We start from the raw sequence: 20,425 nt of genomic DNA, 5'->3' as shown, positions 1-20,425 counted from the left end.
TATCTTATTTGTAGTGCAAAAACCCTTAAAAACAATACAATAAATAAAATAAAGAACAATTTTAAGAAATATAAACTTTTCAATTTCAATGGAAAGTGTGGGCCTGTTTTGGCTGATGAGATAGGATTGTTGTTGTTTTTATTGTTGTTGTATGCTTTCAAGTTGTTTCAGATTTAGGTTGACCCTGAGTGAGGGCCAGGTAAACGACCTGGAGGGCCGTATCTGACCCCTGGGCCTTACTTTGAGGACCCCTGATGTATTTATTATTATTACATTTACATTATTTTACTCTATCATTATTTTTATTACATTTATTATTTTACTGTATTATTACATGTACATTATTTTACTCTATTATTATTTTTATTACTTTTATTATTTTACTATTATTATTATTATTATTATTATTACATTTATTCTTTTACTCTATTATTTCTGTTATTATTACATTTCCATTATTTTACTCTATGTATTATTGGAAGGATAAACGGTTCCGGCCCAAAATACCTTTCTGACCGCATCTTGGCCTACGAGCCCACGAGGACCTTGAGATCGTCTGGGGAGGCCCTTCTCTCGATCCCGCCTGCATCACAGGCACGGCTGGCGGGGACGAGGGAGAGGGCCTTCTCGGTGGTGGCCCCCCGGCTGTGGAACACTCTCCCGGCACACATCAGACAGGCGCCCTCCCTCATGTCCTTTCGAAAAAGCCTTAAGACCTGGCTGTTCGAGAGGGCATTTAATTAAGTGCTAAGCAACAACATTACGGTAATGAGAACTGGAATGGTATAAGGAAGATGAGACTGGCTATGATTCTACTAAGAGACGAAGCGGATTTTTATGTAGTTTGTATTTGTCGTATAGTTATATGTTGTTGATACTGGCCTTTGTAACTGTCTTTTTATGTGTACTGTACACCGCCATGAGTCGCCCGTAAGGGCTGAGAATGGCGGTTAATAAGTGCATCAAATAAATAAATAAATAAATAATAAGCACATTTACATTGAAGAACATTAGAATAATGGTTTAATCAGAGTTGGACAGTCTTATCTTAAATTACAGTTTTATATAAATATTCGAAAACATTTAAACTACTGATGCCTCAATTAATGTAATTGTAATCTATTTTTATTTTGAAATGTACCAGTAACTGCTGCATTTCCCACCCCCGGCTTATACTCAAGTAAATATGTTTTCCCAGGTTTTTTGTGGTAAAATTAGGTGCCTCGGCTTATATTCAGATCAGCTTATACTCAATGATATACGGTAAGACATTTCTCTAGCAATTTTCTAGGTTATCCAGGGCAGTTCTATAGTACAGGGTGCGGAAGCATGACTTCCTTTTTTAAAATGTGCACCATTCAGTTGGTTGAAGACGTAGCGGAGCGCTAGTGGTCTCGTTCGAGAGGCAGGAGTATCAAGTTTTGTCCTGACACAGTTCAGTCGCCATCATGCATTGGAACAGTGAGGAGCGTGCTTTTGCCGTTGAGGACTACTTTTCAAGCAGATGTTCTGTGATCGCACCCCAGCACGCCTTTTGGAATCGCTTTAATTTAGCCCCATTGGCCTCTGTCCTGGACCGGAAATCAATTGTGACGTGGGTCACTACATTCAGACAAACGGCAAGTGCGACAAGACGAAGAACTGGAGTCCCTCGGCCCATTAGATCACCTGAGAACATGGAAGCAGTGAGAGCTTCAATGTTGTGATCACCACGGCGTTCTGCGCGCAAACATGCGTCTGCCCTTGGACTTTCCCATCGTTCTGTGAGGAGAATTCATGATGATCTTCACTTCCATCAGTCATGTGACAAGTGACAAGATGGCGATTGTGCGGGAACTTTCTGAATGTGACTTCAGTTCTCGGAGGAACGCGTGTGAGGTTCTTCTCGACGTCGTTCCTGAGGATGTTATTGTTTTTTTTAGTGATGAAGCCCATTTTCATTTGTGTTGATCCGTCAACAAACAAAACATGCACCACTGGGCGGACAACAATCCTCGAGAATGGCATCCAAGGCCTTTGCATTCCCCTAAAATCACAGTGTGGTGTGCCATTTCCTCAGCTGGAATTCTTGGTCCCTGGTTCTTTGAGGAAAATGAAGTCGCAGTGACAGTGAATTTGGACCGGTATGTAAACATGTTACAGGAATTTTTTCCCCACGGCTAGATGGGTTGGACTTAGGGGACATTTGTTTCCAACAAGATGGTGTAACTGCACACACTTCAAGAGCATCGATGGCTGTTTTGAGGGAACACTTCCCAGAGCGCCACATCTCAATTCGGGGGGATTTGAAGTGGACGCTCCAAATTTGGCCCCTTATGATTTTTTTTCTATGGAGTTTTTTGAAATCCTGTGTTTATATGAACCGTCCAAAGACCCGACAAGATTTGAAGACCAACATCCAGGAAGAAATTGCCAACATAATGCCTGCTATGCTGGCAAGAGTCATGACAAAACCCAGAAATCGGTTTACTCAGTGTATGGAGAATGGGGGACGTTACCTACCTAATTTGATCTTCAAAACTATGTAAAACAAAACTTTAAGTATGCACCTATATTATAAAAAAAGAATTCTGATTCATACAATGGGTTTTATTAAGTTTTGAAAAAAGGAAGTTATGCTACTGCACTCTGTACCTTCTGGTGAAAATCATTCATTTTGATAGGGTTTCTATTATCCATGGTTTCTTGTTTTTACAGTAAGTTGTACTGTATATTAATATCCATCTGCTTCCCTCTTATGTGTTTAATAGGTGCCAACTTCAGGTATACTTGCGTCTAGAAATGTGCCTTCAGTGTCCTTCTTTACAGGACGACATAGATGGGATGGAGCAGCTTGTTGAAGAGGTAAAACAATTAGTCTTGGTTTCCAGAAACAGAAAATAAAATTTTAATCTGGAAAACTGACTGCTAAAAGGGACTGCACAGGTCATTTAGCCCTGTCATTTAGACGATACCTTTAAAGTATTCCTGACAGATCATAGAATCATAGAATCTAAGAGTTGGAAGAGACCTCATGGGCCATCCAGTCCAACCCCCTGCCAAGAAGCAGGAATATTGCATTCAAATCACCCCTGACAGATGGCCATCCAGCCTCTGTTTAAAAGCTTCCAAAGAAGGAGCCTCCACCACACTCTGGGGCAGAGAGTTCCACTGCTGAACGGCTCTCACAGTCAGGAAGTTCTTCCTAATGTTCAGATGGAATCTCCTCTCTTGTAGTTTGAAGCCATTGTTCCGCGTCCTAGTCTCCAGGGCAGCAGAAAGCAAGCTTGCTCCCTCCTCCTCCCTGTGGCTTCCTCTCACATATTTATACATGGCTATCATATCTCCTCTCAGCCTTCTCTTCTTCAGGCTAAACATGCCCAGCTCCTTAAGCCGCTCCTCATAGGGCTTGTTCTCCAGACCTTTTATCATTTTAGTCGCTCTCCTCTGGACACATTCCAGCTTGTCAATATCTCTCCTGAATTGTGGTGCCCAGAATTGGACACAATATTCCAGATGTGGTCTAACCAAAGCGGAATAGAGGGGTAGCATTACTTCCTTAGATCTAGACACTATGCTCCTATTGATGCAGACCAAAATCCCATTGGCTTTTTTTGCCGCCACATCACATTGTTGGCTCATGTTTAACTTGTTGTCCACAAGGACTCCAAGATCTTTTTCACACGTACTGCTCTCGAGCCGGCATCCCCCATTCTGTATCTTTGCATTTCGTTTTTCCTGCCAAAGTGGAGTATCTTGCATTTGTCACTGTTGAACTTCATTTTGTTAGTTTTGGCCCATCTCTCTAATCTGTCAAGATCATTTTGAATCCTGCTCCCGTCCTCTGGACTATTGGCTATCCCTCCCAATTTGGTGTCGTCTGCAAACTTGATGATCATGCCTTCTCACCCTTCATCTAAGTCATTAATAAAGATGTTGAACAGGACCGGGCCCAGGACGGAACCCTGCGGCACTCCACTTGTCACTTCTTTCCAGGATGAAGAGGAAGCATTGGTGAGCACCCTCTGGGTTCGTCCAGATGGCAGTCCAACCACTGTCTAAAAAGTCTTTATCGAAGGAGAGCTCACCACTCTCTAAGACAGGCTGTTAGGAACTGTGAGAGTTGAAATCCAAAACACCTGGAGGACCAAAGTTTGCCCATGCCTGCTGTAAGACAATCTCTGCCACTGTTTTTATACAACTCTTTTATAACTTCGTTACAACTTTTTTTAACAATTTCCTTAGAATCCATCCTACATAGAATGAAGAAGTCTTAAGAATGATGAGAGTTGCAGTCCAACACGTCTGGAAATACCAGACTTGGGATAGTTGAGCTATGTGTCACTTGCCTTTTGATGTATTCTCTTTTACCTCCAGATGACAGAAATGTTGAGGATCTTGTGCTTGACCAAAGACCCAGGATACCTCACTAGGTTCTTGGAAGAAGTTGTAGACATGTAAGTGCTTTCAGGCAATTGTTGTTGCTGTGTTTTGAATGTAACTTGGGCAGAAGGGTGACTTGCAATAATGTATGATGCAGTGAAAAAGTGGTTGAAAAGTGTTGGTCTTTTTATTTAAATACCTTCAAGTTAAAATTTAGGCTTTGCTCTGACAGGACAGAAAACGAATATGGCTGCAATTTGCGAATTATTAGAAATTGTAAACAATGATAGCTAGATATTTGGCTTGATAATGTGCAGCTACACTAAATAGCAAGTAGCATACCTTTAGTGTTGATTCTATGCAAATCTTGCACATTTTCCCTCAGAATAAACAACCATCTTTGTGGTAGTGTATCCTAATATGTGGACATACATTGATAGTAAAATTATTTCAATAGTAAAAGCAAAGGTTTCCCCTTGACGTTAAGTCTAGTTGAGTCCGACTCTGGGGCGGGGGGGGGGGGTAGTGTTCATCTCCATTTCTAAGCTAACGAGCCAGCGTTGTCCTTAGACGCCTCCTAGGTAATGTGGCCGGCATGACTGCAAGGAGTTTCATTACCTTCCCACTGGAGTGTTTGATAAAAAAAAAATGGTTCGAAACTCATTTCGGATGTAGGGGACGGCGGTGGTTCGATTTTAAAGTCAATTCCGATTTTCACAGAAAAAAAATGTTCAAAACTTTTTGAAACTTCCAAAAATTCCAAATCTTTTAGTTAATGATTTGAAAGTGTTATTTCCTGTTTCATTGGGTGGTCTTTACTTTGAAAGTAGTTGTTTTACTCCAGGAGCAGGAAAAAGGAAAGGGAGGAAATTCAGCCTTCTCCGGTTTAAAACTGGCTTCTCTGTCTTGAGGCAGAAGCGGGGAAAGCAAAGGGGGGAAATTCAGCCTTCTCCGGTTTAAAACTGGCTTCTCAGGCTTTAGCCAAGGCGAGGGAACCAGAATAATTTCCAACTCACTTCCTGAGTCGGAAGAAAAATTGTGAGATTAGCTTTGGAAGGGCAAAGGGACTTCCGGTTTCCTAAAAAAGTTCAAAATCGCTTCAAAAAGGTAATTTTTTCCAAATTTATTCCAAATTACAAAGATTCAGAATGGACCTAACCATACCTAATTCTCTACTTCCATTTGCATGTTTTTGAACTGCTAGGTTGTCAGGAGCTGGGGCTAACAGCAGGAGCTCACCCCATTCCCCGGGTTCAAATTGCCGAACTTTTGGTCAGCATATTCAACAGCTCAGCCATTTAACCTGCTGTGCCACTGAGTTCGATAGCCATCTTGTAATTAAATCACATAAAGTTTTCTTAGTGGTAGCATTTCTAATGAGCACTCTTGCTTTATGTAGGTATATGGAAACCATGCCAAAAATCCTTGGAGATTTGTACTACAGCTTGGGGACACAGATTCCTGCAAAACTGGCCTCGGTCCTTCCAGCAGATTTTTTCAGTGATGACTCCATGAGCCAGGAGAGCCAAGCCCCTTCTCTTCATCCTTCCGCATCATCTGTTCCCGCTTCCAGCATCGTTTCACTGAGCACTGAGGCAGAGCAGCTGGAAGAACTGCGCACCAGATCGGCTAAGAAAAGGTTAACACATTTCAGAGAAATAAACAGAATAACAGTGAATTAACATTAGTCTAGCACAGGCATTCCTTTCCTTGGGGCGATCCCTTGTTGTCCAATTAGAATAGTCTTCCAGGATCAGTGTTTTGGTGGATCCGTAGGTGACTGTGGAGCCGTATTCCTGATCTGCATCTTCTTCCGCAGTGAGGGCATTGGTTTCCAGGTGGAAGGCAGTCTCGGTCGGGGTTGGCTTGACGTGCCTTCCTCTTGGCATGTTTCTCTCTTTTGTCCTCCATTCGTGCCTCTTCAAATTCTATAGGCGTTAACCTATAAAGCCCAGTTTACGTGTCCGAACGTATTCTTCCCTATGAACCATCAAGATTGTTAAGATCGTCTGGAGGGGCCCTGCTCTCGGTCCCACCAGCCTCACAAGCGCATCTGGTGGGGACGAGGGACAGGGCCTTCTCGGTGGTGGCCCCTCGGCTCTGGAACTCTCTCCCACTGGAGATCAGAACTGCCCCTTCTATCTTGACGTTCAGAAAACAGGTGAAAACTTGGCTCTGGAAATTGGCATTCGACGAGTGAGTCAATATTCTGTGATATGGATGGATGGTGACGAACAACGATTTTATTGTGACGACTGACCATTGTAATTATATGACTGCATTTTGCTATTTTAATGTTTTTAGTCTAATATGCAATATGATGTTTTTAATGACTGTTTGTGATATTACTGTTGAAAACCGGCCTGAGCCCCTCGATGGAGGTGAAAAGACCGGTATACAAAACAGCTAAATAAATAAATAAATAAATAAATACAGCACTGCTGGTCACAGCTGACCTCCAGCTGGAGCACTCAAGGGCCAGGGCTTCCCAGTTCTCTGTGTCTATGCCAGAGTTTTTAAGGTTGGCTTTCAATGGCTTCTCTGTGTAGCCTGACATTGTGGTTGTGAGAGTTGTCCAGCATTTCAGCCAACCTACTGCCTATTGGGAATTGTGGGAGTTGAAGTCCAAAACACCTGAAAGATTCAATTTTGCCCAGATCTGTTTTAGAGAGTCCTGTGGTTTCTTCAAGACTTACTCAGGTTAATTCCTGGAGATCATAAGGAAAGAAAAAAGTGACAAGCGGAATGCCTCAGGGTTCCGTCCTGGGACTGGTCATGTTCAACATCTTTATTAATGTATTGTCGAAGGCTTTCATGGCCGGAATCACTGGGTTGTTGTAGGTTTTTTCGGGCTATATGGCCATGGTCTAGAGGAATTCTCTTCTGACATTTCGCCTGCATCTATGGCAAGCATCCTCAGAGGTAGTGAAGTCTGTTGGAACTAGGAAAAAGGGTTTATATATCTTTGGAATGACCAGGGTAGGACAAAGGACTCTTGTCTGCTGGAGCTGGGGGGAAAGGTTTCAACTGACCACCTTGATTAGCATATAATGGCCTGACACTGCCTGGAGCAAACTTTTGTTGAGAGGTAATTAGATGTCCCTGCCTGTTTCCTCTCTGTTGTTGTGATGTTGTAATTTTTGAGTTTTTTAATACTGGTAGCCAGATTTTGTTCATTTTCATGGTTTCCTCCTTTCTGTTGAAATTGTCCACATGCTTGTGGATTTCAATGGCTTCTCTGTGTAACCTGACATGGTGGTTGTGAGAGTTGTCCAGCATTTCTTTATTAATGATTTAGATGAAGGGTTAGAAAGCATGATCATCAAGTTTGCAGACGGGACCAAATTGGGAGGGAGAGCCAATACTCCAGAAGACAGGAGCAGAATTCAAAACGATTAATCTGTTGATTATTGGCCAAAACTTGCAAAATGAAGTTCAACAGGGATAAATGCAAAATACTCCACTTTGGCAGAAAAAATGAAATGCAAAGACACAGAATGGCGGATGCGTGGCTCGAGAGCAGTACGTGTGAAAAAGATCTTGGAGTCCTTGTGGACGACAAGTTAAACATGAGCCAGGAATGTGATGCGGTGGCAAAAAAGCCAATGGGATTTTGGCCTGCATCAATAGGACTATAGTGTCTAGATCCAGGGAAGTCAGGCTACCCATGCTCTATTCTGCCTTGGTTAGACCACTTTACCTGAAATATTGTGTTCAGTTCTGGACACCACAATTAAAGAGAGATATTGACAAGCTAGAATGTGTCCAGAGGAGGGCGACTAAAATGATCAAGGGCCTGGAGAACAAGTCCTATGAGGAGTGGCTTAAGGAGCTGGGCATGTTTAACCTGAAGAAGAGAATTCTGAGAGGAGACATGATAGCCATGTATAAATATGTGAGAGGAAGTCATAGGGAGGAGGGAGCAAGCTTGTTTTCTGCTTCCTTGGAGACTAGGACGCGGAACAATGGCTTCAAACTACAAGAGAGGAGATTCCATCTGAACATGAGGAAGAACTTCCTGACTGTGAGAGCTGTTCAGCAGTGGAACTCTCTGCCCCGGAGTGTGGTAGAGGCTCCTCCTCTGGAATCTTTTAAACAGAGGCTGGATGGCCATCTGTCGGGGGGCGTTTTGAATACAATTTTCCCGCTTTTTGGCAGGGGGTTGGACTGGATGGCCCATAAGGTCTCTTCCAACTTCTATGATTCTGTTCTATTATTCTAAGTGGATGAGATTTCCTAAAATATTTCAGTAGTATTATCTACTTATTAACAATGTTTGCTAAAACATAAGATTGATGCCATAGCAATCCAGTGGCATTGTAGTTGATGTTGGGGCAACTTGAGTTGTGCACGTGGAAGCATTATTTCAATGACTGATAAAAATAAATAATAAAGCTTGTATTACCATGGTCACATTGAAAAAATCAGCTTTCTTAAAATCATGGCCAAAATGTAAAGGTGGTTTGTTTAAAAGAGATATTTTTGTGTGCTTCTAGAAAGAATACGCTAGCCAGGCACCGTAGTGTGACAGAAACTTCACTGAACTTACGCCAAATAGAAATTCCTCAAGTCCCAAAGCATCATTCCAGAAAGGTAAACATTTAATTGTGAGCAAACAGATTGTGCGACTCTTTCCAAAAAAACAAAATAGCTGATTGCATCCTGGAAAATGTCCACAGAAACAATGTAATTCCCAGGTCGCTAAGTCTACTTGCTGATTAAGAAAACTTATTTTGCACAATTAAGACTCGTGCGCCAGCTGCAACCGTACCTCGTGAAGTCAGATCTTGCCAGGGTGGTCCATGCCTTAGTCACCTCCAGATTGGATTACTATAATGCACTCTACGTGGGGCTGCCCTTGATAACGGCCAGGAAATTTCAATTGGTACAATGGGCGGCAGCCAGGTTGCTAACTGGTGCTCTTACAGAGAGCGATCAACCCTCCTGTTCAAAGAGCTCCATTGGCTGCCGTTCCTTTTCCGGTCCCAATTCAAGGTGCAGGTGCTTACCTACAAAGCCCTGAACAATTTGGGACCCGCCTACCCGCGTGACCTCATTTCTGTGTACAAACCCACACGATCTCTTCGATCATCTGGAGAGGCCCTGCTCGCGCTCCCACCTTCTTCGCAGGCGCGATTCGTGGGGACGAGGGAGAGGGCCTTCTCGGTGGTGGCCCCCCGACTCTGGAACTCACTTCCTAAGGACATCAGACATGCCCCAACGCTGGCAGTCTTTAGGAGGAGCCTGAAAACGTGGTTGTTCCAGTGTGCCTTCCCAGAATAAGGAAAACTCTTAGCAATATGTCCTCAAATGCACTTTAACATTGATTTAGGATTGCCTGCGCGCCCTCACCATTCTTTGAAAACCCTATCCTAGTTATACCCTACCTTGTTCATGCCCAGCATTATTTTTTAAATTTTTAAATTATTACATTTGGCCCGGCCATAGGTTTTTAAATGCTTGTATGTAATTGTTTATTTTTGTTTTGAGATTTATTTTACTGTTTTGTATTGATTATTTTGTTATTGCCTTCGTTTTATTGCTGTACTGTGGGCTTGGCCTCATGTAAGCTGCACCAAGTCCCTTGGGGAGATGGTAGCGGGGTACAAATAAAGTTGTTATTATTATTATTATTATTATTATTATTATTATTATTATGATGGAATTGTGATGTTAAGCATATTTGCATAGAAGAAGGGAAGATTGAAGTCAACTTCATTCACATATAAATGGATTCCATCTCCCCTAACTAGTAGTGTGTAAAAATATATTGTCGGTACTTTTGAAGCATTTCTGATACTGTTTTCTAATGTTTCAGGACAATTCTTATGCTTGCCTTGATGTGAAGTCAGCTCCAGCACCACAGAAAATGGCAGTACAAGGTGGGCCTCCTTCCTTTTCTTCCCTTTCTCTTAACGTTCCTTTCCTTTCCTATGAAGTGGTATCTTTCTAGAATTCAGAAGATACAAAGCAGTCCTAACCTCTGGTCTTTTCTCAGGATCAAATTGCTGTACTTTTAATTTTTTTTCAAGCTTAGCAACCTTAACGAAAAATGCTAAAACTAATCTGAAAATGTTGAAGATCGTTTTAAAAAATGTATCTGGGTTCTAAGGGATTGGGAGTAATGTAATCCAGTGTTGTCGAAGGCTTTCAGGGCCAGAATCACTGGGATGCTGTGAGTTTTTCGAGCTGGATGGCCATGTTCCAGTAGCATTATCTCCTTGTTGTGACTCAGCTGGAACCACAGAGTGCCTGTGATGAGGATGATGGGACTCAGGTTCACAATCTGGTTCAAAATGTCCCTGTTATAGTCAATGAGGAACAAGGTGTGGAAGTTCAGTTTCCCACAGCAAGGAATGAGTTTGTTGATAGTGAAACTAGCCAGGTGTAGGTGCAAGTTGACTCAGAAAAGGAGGACAGTTCTCAGCCTGATAATGAGCAGGAAGGCTAACTGGATAACACTAACAAACAGACTGACCTTGACGAAACGGGAGCCTTAGATCATGATGACCGTTTGGAATTCAGAGTTCGAAGGAGTGTGAGAATAGCTAACAAGAAGGAGGTCAGAGGCCAAAGAAACGCCTTCATGTTTTGCAAAGGGTATTAAGCTGTGTGTTTGGGACCAAACCTTTGTCAGAGCAACTTTATGTTAACCAAGAAGCTTGCATTTTGCTTGTCTGGATTATTTTGCAGTTCTTGTGTTCAAAAGATCTTGGAGTCCTTGTGGACAACAAGTTAAACATGAGCCAACAATGTGATGTGGCGGCAAAAAAACCAATGGGATTTTGGCCTGCATTAATAGGAGCCTAGTGTCTAAATCCAGGGAAGCCATGCTCCCCATGCTCTATTCCGCCTTGGTTAGACCACACCTGGAATATTGTGTCCAATTCTGGGCACCACGATTGAAGGGAGATATTGAAAAGCTGGAATGTGTCCAGAGGAGGGCAACTAAAATGATCAAGGGTCTGGAGAACAATCCCAAGAGGAGCGGCTTAAAGAGCTGGGCATGTTTAGCCTGAAGAAGAGAAGGCTGAGAGGAGATATGATGATAGCCATGTATAAATATGTGAGAGGAAGCCACAGGGAGGAGGGAGCAAGGTGGTTTACTGCTTCCATGGAGATTAGGACAAGGAACAATGGCTTCAAACTACAAGAGAGGAGATGGGCATGTTTAGTCTGAAGAAGAGAAGATATGATAGCCATGTATAAATATGTGAGAGGAAGCCACAGGGAAGAGGGAGCAAGCAGGTTTACTGCTTCCTTGGAGACTAGGACGCGAAACAATGGCTTCAAACTACAAGAGAGGAGATTCCATCTGAACATCAGGAAGAACTTCCTGACTGTGAGAGCCGTTAAGCAGTGGAACTCTCTGCCCCGGAATGTGGTGGAGGCTCCTTCTTTGGAAGCTTTTAAACAGAGGCTGTATGGCCATCTGTCAGGGGGTCATTTGAATACAATATTCCTGCTTCTTGGCAGAATGGGGTTGGACTGGATGGCCCAGGAGGTCTCTTCCAACTCTTTGATTCTATGATTCTATGGTCTCAGGACTCAAGTTGTGTTCTCATGGGATTTTACTTTGCTGGTGCCTTTTTGGATCATGCTTCAAAGTGTTATTTTGTATTGATCTTTTAGAACATTACTTTTGCTTTTAAGAACTTTTTATCTTTTACTTTTTAATAAACTATAAAGACTTCTGGCTGTGTGCAGTTTGGTGTTTTCAACAAGGTGAACCTATTCTGAGGTTCAACACTCCTGATGTTTCGTCTGCATTTGTGGCTGGCATCTTCAGAGGTTCTGTTGGCAATGAAGCAAGTGGAGTGTATATATATATATGTGTGTGTGTGTATATGTATACATATATATATGTGTGTGTGTGTATATATATATATATCTGTGGAATGTCCAGTGGTCTAGAATTTCTGTATTCTCAAATAAAATTCTGTCTCCAGATTGGTTCATCAGGTGCTCTACTATAGCTGTCAGCTCCTGGAAGATTCTAGAATAAAAGCATGCTCACAAGGAGGGTTCCTTGGACACAACTTTATTATTCCTTCTTGCCAAGGCAAAGCAAAAGCTAGTTCTAACTCTTTCCCACCAATCCTGTAGTATTTCATGGTTAACCCATGACCCCCCCCCCTTGTTATCTATTCTAACGGTTGCATTCCATTCTCACAGAGTATGCAATATCTCCCAGGTTTCTCCCTCTTGGTCCAGATGGCCCTTATCAGAGGCCAGTCTTTCACTCCCAAACTGTCATGGAGTTGTTGACTTTAGCTGAAACAGACAGTAAACTTACAACAAAGAATTAAGCATCAAGATGAAAATAATAACAAACAAAAAAACAACAACAATCCAACAAGACATAGTAAACTAAAGTGACTTCTCTTGTTAAATTAGTCTGCAGTGCCTTTCATGTTCTTTGATTCATGTCTGGATGGACCCAACAAGAAAATTCAACAAATGCTATGTTCAGCAAAGGATAAGAGGGATTCTCTGACCACTGCAGGAGTCCACCAGATACTGTGCAGCTGTGGACTAGTCTACATAGGGACCACCAAATGCAGTGCCCACTCAGACAACCATTATGTCAGATTACACAGAGAAGCCACTGTATGTGGGCAATTTCAACAGAAAGGAGGAATCCATGAAAATGAACAAAATCTGGTTACCAGTATTAAAAAACACCAGAATCAAGATAGTAAATAATGACCAACACTCAGAAACAGGCAGCAAACTATCAAGTGCCAGTTAACATCTCCCAAACAGATAATGCCTCCAGATTATAAAGTCCAAGGAATAATAATAATAATAATAATAACTTCACTTCTAATAATAACACTTTATTTGTACCCCGCTACCATCTCCCCAGGGGACTCGGTGCGGCTTACATGAGGCAAAGCCCAAATACAACAATACAAGCAATAATAACAACAACACGAGCAATTAAAATAAAAACATGGACAATAAAATAACGAAACATAAGACAACACACAATTAAAACTATGGGAAGGCCAAATGTAAAATTAAAACTGAAGATAATGCTGGATCATGGGCGAAAAAGTGATGGGGCGTTTGTGGAAAACATAGAAGCAGACCTAAAAAATGTAAAGTGCTTTGGAGGACAAAATGCTATGGGATCATTATTCTGGGAAGGCACACTGGAACAACCACGTCTTCAAGCTCCTCCTAAAGACTGCCAGAGTTGGGGCATGCCTGATGTGCTTAGGGAGTGAGTTCCAGAGTCGAGGGGCCACCACCGAAAAGGCCCTCTCTCTCTTCCCCACCAATCGTGCTTGCGATGCAGGTGGGATCATGAGCAGGGCCTCTCCAGATGATCGAAGAGATTGTGTGGGTTCGTACACAGAGATGCGGTCGTGCAGGTAGGCGGGTCCCATACCGTTCAGAGCTTTGTATGTAAGAACCTACACCTTGAATTGGGTCTGGAAAATGAATGGCAGCCAGTGGAACTCCTTGAACAGGAGGGTTGACCGCTCCCTGTAAGGAGCCCCAGTTAACAACCTGGCCACCGCCCGTTGGACCATCTGAAATTTCCGAGCCGTTTTCAAGGGCAGCCCCACGTAGAGTGCATTACAGTAATCCAGTCTAGACCACCTTCTCTCCACGAAGGGACTCAGGGGCGGTTTTCAAAGACAAAACATAAGGAAAACATTCAATGCCTCAAATGAATACAAACACATCAAAATAATACAAGATAATGCACATAAACAACAGTAAACTTACAATAAAGAATTAAGCATCAAGATGAAAATATTAAAAAAAAAAACAATCCAGTAAGACAGTAAACTAAAACATGAGTAAAACATTACAACATATACCCTAAAAATAATTATGATACCTCTATGCAGATACCCTCACTGATTGACTTTGCAGCTCCATGGCTATTCAGTGCTATTTTATCCCACCCTGGACATTCCACAGATATAAATACACTGCGCTTGCGTCATTGCCAACACAATCTCTGAAAATGCAGGTGAAACGTCAGGAGAGAATGCTACTAGAACATGACCATCCAGCCCAAAAAACTCACAGCAACTTAATGTAACCCAGTGCTATAAAAGTTTGTTCCCTCTCAACTATATCCACTCTTCTCTGATGTCCATGAATAGAATTTGAATATTCTGCCATTTTAAATAACATTCCCATTACATTCTACAAAATGAGGTTGAACTCAACAGAACTGGTTTCTTCTATAATTTGTGTCTTTAAAGGAAAGTCTCGTATTAATTTTGTACTAGTTGGGTGTAAATAAAATACAGCCACCCTCTTAATAGAATTGTTCTTAGAAACAATTGCTTTTTAAAGAAAATATCTTATTTTCTTCAGTATTTAAGTATGTATTTTTATTATTACTTTTATTAAAAATAAACAGTTAAAACTGATTTTTAGTTGCAAAACAAAAACTTTTCTTTGCCTTTCCGGCATTTTCAGAAGTGACCAAGGTTCGAAGGACCCTCTTCAATGAAAACATCCTTTCCCCAAGCAAAAGATCCCTTGCAAAGATGTCTCGAAGTCGGTCCGTGTCAGCTTTGGAAGGCCTAAAGCACAAGCGCAGCTATTCAAAAGAGAACCCTCGAGGTAAGAGGAATATAAGCATCCCTTATGCAAAATGCTACATGTTTTGGAATAATTTCATATAGATACTGAGATATTTTGGAGATGAGACCTAAGTCTGGAGCAGAGTCTTTTTCTCGGTGGATTGAAGCAGCTCGAATGGTATGGCATGTGTTTGTGGTGATTTAATTCTCCCAAGAAACAGCTAGCCTTTCATTTTCTAAATTTGGAAAAGTTTTTCTTCATATAGCTCTGCTTCCTGAAGTGGTCACCCTCTTTCATGCCTTTTATATCTTCCTCTAATAGGTCCTGGAAATGAACAGCCATAGACCTGTACCCATTATTGTTATTGTTGTCGCCTGCAATTAATTCCCGGCCCCTCTGGAATTTTTGAGCTTGCACTAATCTCGGCTCGGCCTTTTAAATTGCCTTGAACAGGAAGAATTACTTTATATATGTGTGTGTGTGTGTGTGTTATGGTGACAATTTTTATACTTATATTGTTTTGTTAATCTTATGTTTATATTGTTCACTCTGTATGTATTTTGATGTTACCTGGAAACCGCTCTGAGCCCCCTCGGTGAGAAAGAGTGGTATATAATAGGGCTGGGCGGTTTCGTTTCGTTAATTCGTAATTCGTTAATAATTCGTTAATTTTTTTAATTACAAAACAATAACGAACCATTCTGGAGCAATTTTTTTAAAAAATGAATTTTTAAATAGTTTTGTAAATGCTTCGTATTTCGTTATTGTATTCGTTTCGTTATTGTTTTGAGGTCGTTTCGTTATTATTTCCGCATGTTTGGGGCAAGTTTTTTGTTTAATTAGTGAAAAAAAATTATAATATCACACCAACAGTCAACAACAGAGGGAGAGGGAAGCTTCAGAAGGTTTTGGAGGTTTTTTAGCGTATTTCGCGGTCGCGTCCGCCATTAACGAATCGATTCGTTATTGTTTCGGAAATCGATTCGTTAATGTTTTGTAATTTTTTTCACATTTACGAAATTTCGTAAATATCAAACTTTTTAAAAGGAAAATTTTGTAATTATTTTAAATAACGAAACGCAAAAACCCCCAAAAAACGAATCGATTTTAGAAACAATTTTTTCCGTTGTTACCCAGGCCTAGTATATAAATAAAGTTTTATTAATGTTACTAACCATCCCCTGCCAGGCATTGCTGTGGCCCAGTCTGGTGATCGGGAAAATAAAGTAATCAGAAAGTGTTGGTTCCTAATATATGTAATTTCTTTATGCTTGTGGGTAAACAGTATTTCTTGCTGTTTCTTTGTCAGTGTTGATGTGGAGAGTGTCTGGTTTGCCCACAAGGAATTGTCCTTCTTTAGGGGTCCCTTTCAAATCTATGATACTATATCTCTCTCTGTGTGAATTATGCATATATATATATCTATATCTATGGCTGGATGGCCTTAAGTATTTTCTGTTGGTCACTGGAATTCTGTGTGGGAAGTTTGCCCCAATTCTGTCTTTGGTGGGGTTGAACATGCTCTTTGATTGTAGGTGAACAATAAATCCCAGTAAGTACAACTCCCAACTGTCAAGGTCTCTTTCCCCCAAACTCCATTTGTGTTCGTATTTGGGCATAAGGAATATTTGTGTCAAGTTTGGTCTAGATCCTTCATTGTTTGAGTCCACAGTGCTCTCTGGATGTCGGTGAACTACAACTCTCAAACTCAAGGTCAATGCCCACCAAACTCTTTTAGTGTTTTCTGTTGGTCACGGGAGTCTTGTCTTGAACTCCATCATTGGTGGAGTTCAGAATGCTCTTTGATTGTAAGTAAACTATAAATCCCAGCAACTACATCTCCCAAATGTCGAAATCAATTTTTTTTGAGTGATGGTCACTCTTTGGGTTAGTAGGTGTATTGTGTCCAAACTTGGTGTCAATTCGTCCAGTGGTTTTTGAGTTATGTTAATCCCACAAATGAACATTACAATTTTATTTATATAGATTGTTTTGTTAATCTTATGTTTATATTGTTTACTCTGTATGTATTGATGATGTTACTTGGAAACTGCTCGGAGCCCCCTTGGTGAGATAGAGCGGTATATGAATAAAGTTTATTATTATTATTATTATTATTATTATTATTATTATTTATATAGTTCTGTGTATTGTTTCCATCATCTTTCAGAGAACCCAAAGCTGCTGACCAAAACAGTCCCAGAAACCCCATTACACAAACAGATCTCCAGAAGGCAGCTCTACAAGCAGATTAAAGGCCGGTGAGGAAAAGCACCCCTTTGTAGGAATGTTTACTGACACTATGTGTGTGTATGCTTCTTCAGAGTCATCTGTTAACCTAAATCACAACTCCGTGAATTTTATAATACCGGGTATTCATTGACAGTAGCCCATCCAAACACTGCTCAGGGCTGACTGCTCAGTTTCCAAGATCGAAGGGAATCTGGTGCCCTTGTGGTATTGAGGCCCCCTTGCTTCTTTAGTTCCGGCCCAGTGTATTTGTCCAAACGGATCTCCCTCTACATCCCATCTCGAAGCTTAAGATCTTCTGGGGAGGCCCTGCTCTCAACCCCGCCACTATCACAAGTGAGGTTGGCGGGGACGAGGAGCAGGGCCTTCTCAGTGGTGGCCCCTCACCTGTGGAACTCACTCCCCGGGGAGATTAGATCGGCGACTTCCCTTCTGGCGTTTAGGAAAAAACTGAAGACCTGGGTGTGGGACCAAGCCTTTGGTCATGCTGACAACTAATTTAAGGATCTGACGATAGACAAGGACAAATGGAATGGAATGGATATATGGACTCTGAACCCTGAGCATGAGATTGTTTTAATATTTTATTATGTATTGATGTTTTAATTTAACTGTTGAATTGTATTGTATTTTGTACTGCTTGTCAATGGATTTGGGCATCTAATTGTGCTTCCTCTGTAAGCCACCCTGAGTCCCCCCCGGGGTGAGAAGGGCGGGGTATAAGTAAGTGAAATAAATAAATAAATAATAGTCGGAAATGAACATAAAAAGTTTTCTGTACTAAGATATTGTTAAATTAAAAGCAATCATCTTTGCAGGTGTTCTGATCCTGGACCTGACATTGGCATTGTAGAGGAATCGCCGGAAAAAAGCACAACCTGTACGTATTATAATAAACCTTTATTTATACCCCGCTACCATCTCCTGCAGGACTCTGTGCGGCTTACAAAAGGCCGAGCCCAAATACATCATAAAAACATAACAACAACAATAAATAACTCATAACAAAGCAAAAAAACAGTACAATAATGACATGACGCATTTAAAAACCTGTGGTAGGGCCAACTGCAAAGCTTAAAATTAAAAATACTGGGCATGTGCAAGGGAAATAGGATGGATATTTTAGGACACGGTTCTAGTTTTGAAGTTTAAGGACTTGGAAAGAAACTGTTATTTGAAAATATGAGAGAGAGAAAGAGATAAATGATTTAAGATAGGAGTTAATAAGGGAGAGGCAAGCTCTGGGATCTTCACAGGGAATTGGGAAACAAGCGTTAAAAGAATCAGAAGCCCCAGAAAAAAGGCATTAAACATTTGGAAAAAATGGAAACCTAAATGGATGCCAGGAACATCAAAATGAACCCCGCTTGAGAGTCTCTATAAGAAGGAGTTTGATTCTTGCTGGTGAGGATAAATGAAGGACAAAGGACACTATAGGATTAAAGAGTTATACGAACATGAACGGCCATCTTATTCCTATAAGGAAGAGAGGCTGGAAGGTTATATACATTAAGGTTATCTGCATCTAAGGAAGTCATGCTCCCCTTACTCTATTCTGCTTTGGTTAGACCACACCTGGAATATTGTGTCCAGTTCTGGGCACCACAATTCAAGAGAGATATTGAGAAGCTGGAATGTGTCCAGAGGAGGGCGACTCAAATGATCAAGGGTCTGGAAAACAAGCCCTATGAGGAGCGGCTTAAGGAGCTGGGCATGTTTAGCCTGAAGAAGAGAAGGCTGAGAGGAGACATGATAGCCATGTCTAAATATGTGAGAGGAAGCCACAGGGAGGAGGAGGGAGCAAGCTTGTTTTCTGCTTCCTTGGAGACTAGGACGCAGTGGAGGAATGGCTTCAAACTACAAGAAAGGGGATTCCATCTGAACATGAGGAAGAACTTCCTGACTGTGAGAGCCGTTCAGCAGTGGAATTCTCTGCCCCGGAGTGTGGTGGAGGCTCCTTCTTTGGAAGCTTTTAAACAGAGGCTGGCTGGCCATCTGTCAGAGGTGATTTGAATGCAATATTCCTGCTTCTTGGCAGAATGGGGTTGGACTGGATGGCCCAGGAGGTCTCTCCCAACTCTTTGATTCTAGGATTCTAAGGCTGGAATCCTAATTGCAGAGTCAGTACAGCGTTCTGGGGGCCTATCTCTTCTGCAGTTTTACTCTATAGTTGAATTCCTGGACCTGTATTAGTTGTCTCGTGTCTTCTCCCTGGCTGGATGAAATGGTAGGTTGCAGCAGAAGATAAACCTCAGGATGTGTCTTGCCCAGGGGCTGGCAGTTTCCTGCTCTTGACAGAACGCAATGAAGTATGGAAAGATTATGTCAACAGAGGTTTTGACTTGCTGTTTGGTTTCTCAGGTCAGGACTCTATAGCTTTATTGATATCTTCTCGGGGCGGCTTACAACAGTCCGGGTCAGAGTGAGCTTCCGACCAATTTGTGTAACTTGCTGTCGATCTTTGCAGCCCGAAAGACAGTTGCAACTGTCAAGTAGGAAATTTAGGTACCGCTTATGAGGGGAGGCTAATTTACGACACCATAAAAATCTCCAGCAAGAATGCAAAGAATGAGGAAGTACTTCATCGGTGTCACAAATGGACCGTGAAGCAACAGCTCCCCTGGTGGCCAGAATACCTTCATGAAAAAGCTGGAATGTTAAATAGCCTCTGTGTGTCTGTCTACATATGTTGTGTGTCTATGACATTGGATGTTTACCATGTATATGTACATTGTAATCTTCCCTAAGTCCCCTGCGGGGGGAGAAGGGCGGAATATAAATACCGTAAATAAATAAATAAATTACAACAGAAGACTACAATATAGATAATAATTGTTTAACCAAATCAAACATTAAACGTGCAATAATTAAAACATATAAAACACCATTTTGACTTTCTTTAAGGTACTTTAAGAAGAAGCCCACGGATTAAGCAGCTATTTCTGGACAGAACCCTCTCTGGCTCATTCCACTCTTTGCAACGTAGTAAGAGGAATGCACAATCCCCTCTACATCTCGAATCCCCAGGTGATCAAGAAAATGTAATAAGTGTGTTTTCTTTTAGTTTCAAGGATTGCAAGATGGCCTATTATTAATCCAGATATGTTTGATAGATGGTTTTTAGCTTGTGAGGTTTCTTTTGGAGTTCAAGTCCAGGACAGCGAAAGGACCTGAGACTGAGAACTGCTTATGGGAGACACTACTCTCCCAATTCATTATTTTGAACAGCTTGCTGCATCTGATACAAAGAGAGGTT

General features: G+C 41.5%; 1 protein-coding gene across 1 annotated transcript in view; it reads left to right on the top strand.

Moving 5' to 3' along the window:
- The window catches only part of TICRR (TOPBP1 interacting checkpoint and replication regulator), a 57,101-nt gene that overhangs the window by 24,914 nt on the left and 11,762 nt on the right, over nt 1–20,425 (top strand). Inside the window, exons 11-19 of the mRNA XM_060755883.2 lie at nt 2,751–2,844; nt 4,357–4,436; nt 5,762–6,001; nt 8,859–8,955; nt 10,181–10,244; nt 14,812–14,958; nt 17,090–17,180; nt 17,988–18,049; nt 20,074–20,196. Of these exons, the coding sequence (XP_060611866.2) occupies nt 2,751–2,844; nt 4,357–4,436; nt 5,762–6,001; nt 8,859–8,955; nt 10,181–10,244; nt 14,812–14,958; nt 17,090–17,180; nt 17,988–18,049; nt 20,074–20,196 (998 nt within the window). The remainder of the gene's footprint in view (nt 1–2,750; nt 2,845–4,356; nt 4,437–5,761; nt 6,002–8,858; nt 8,956–10,180; nt 10,245–14,811; nt 14,959–17,089; nt 17,181–17,987; nt 18,050–20,073; nt 20,197–20,425) is intronic.

Source organism: Anolis sagrei, chromosome 9, assembly GCF_037176765.1.
Source record: "Anolis sagrei isolate rAnoSag1 chromosome 9, rAnoSag1.mat, whole genome shotgun sequence".
NCBI classification, from domain to species: domain Eukaryota; kingdom Metazoa; phylum Chordata; class Lepidosauria; order Squamata; family Dactyloidae; genus Anolis; species Anolis sagrei.
Note: the sequence above shows the minus strand (reverse complement) of the source record. Positions and strands in the feature narration are given on the sequence as shown.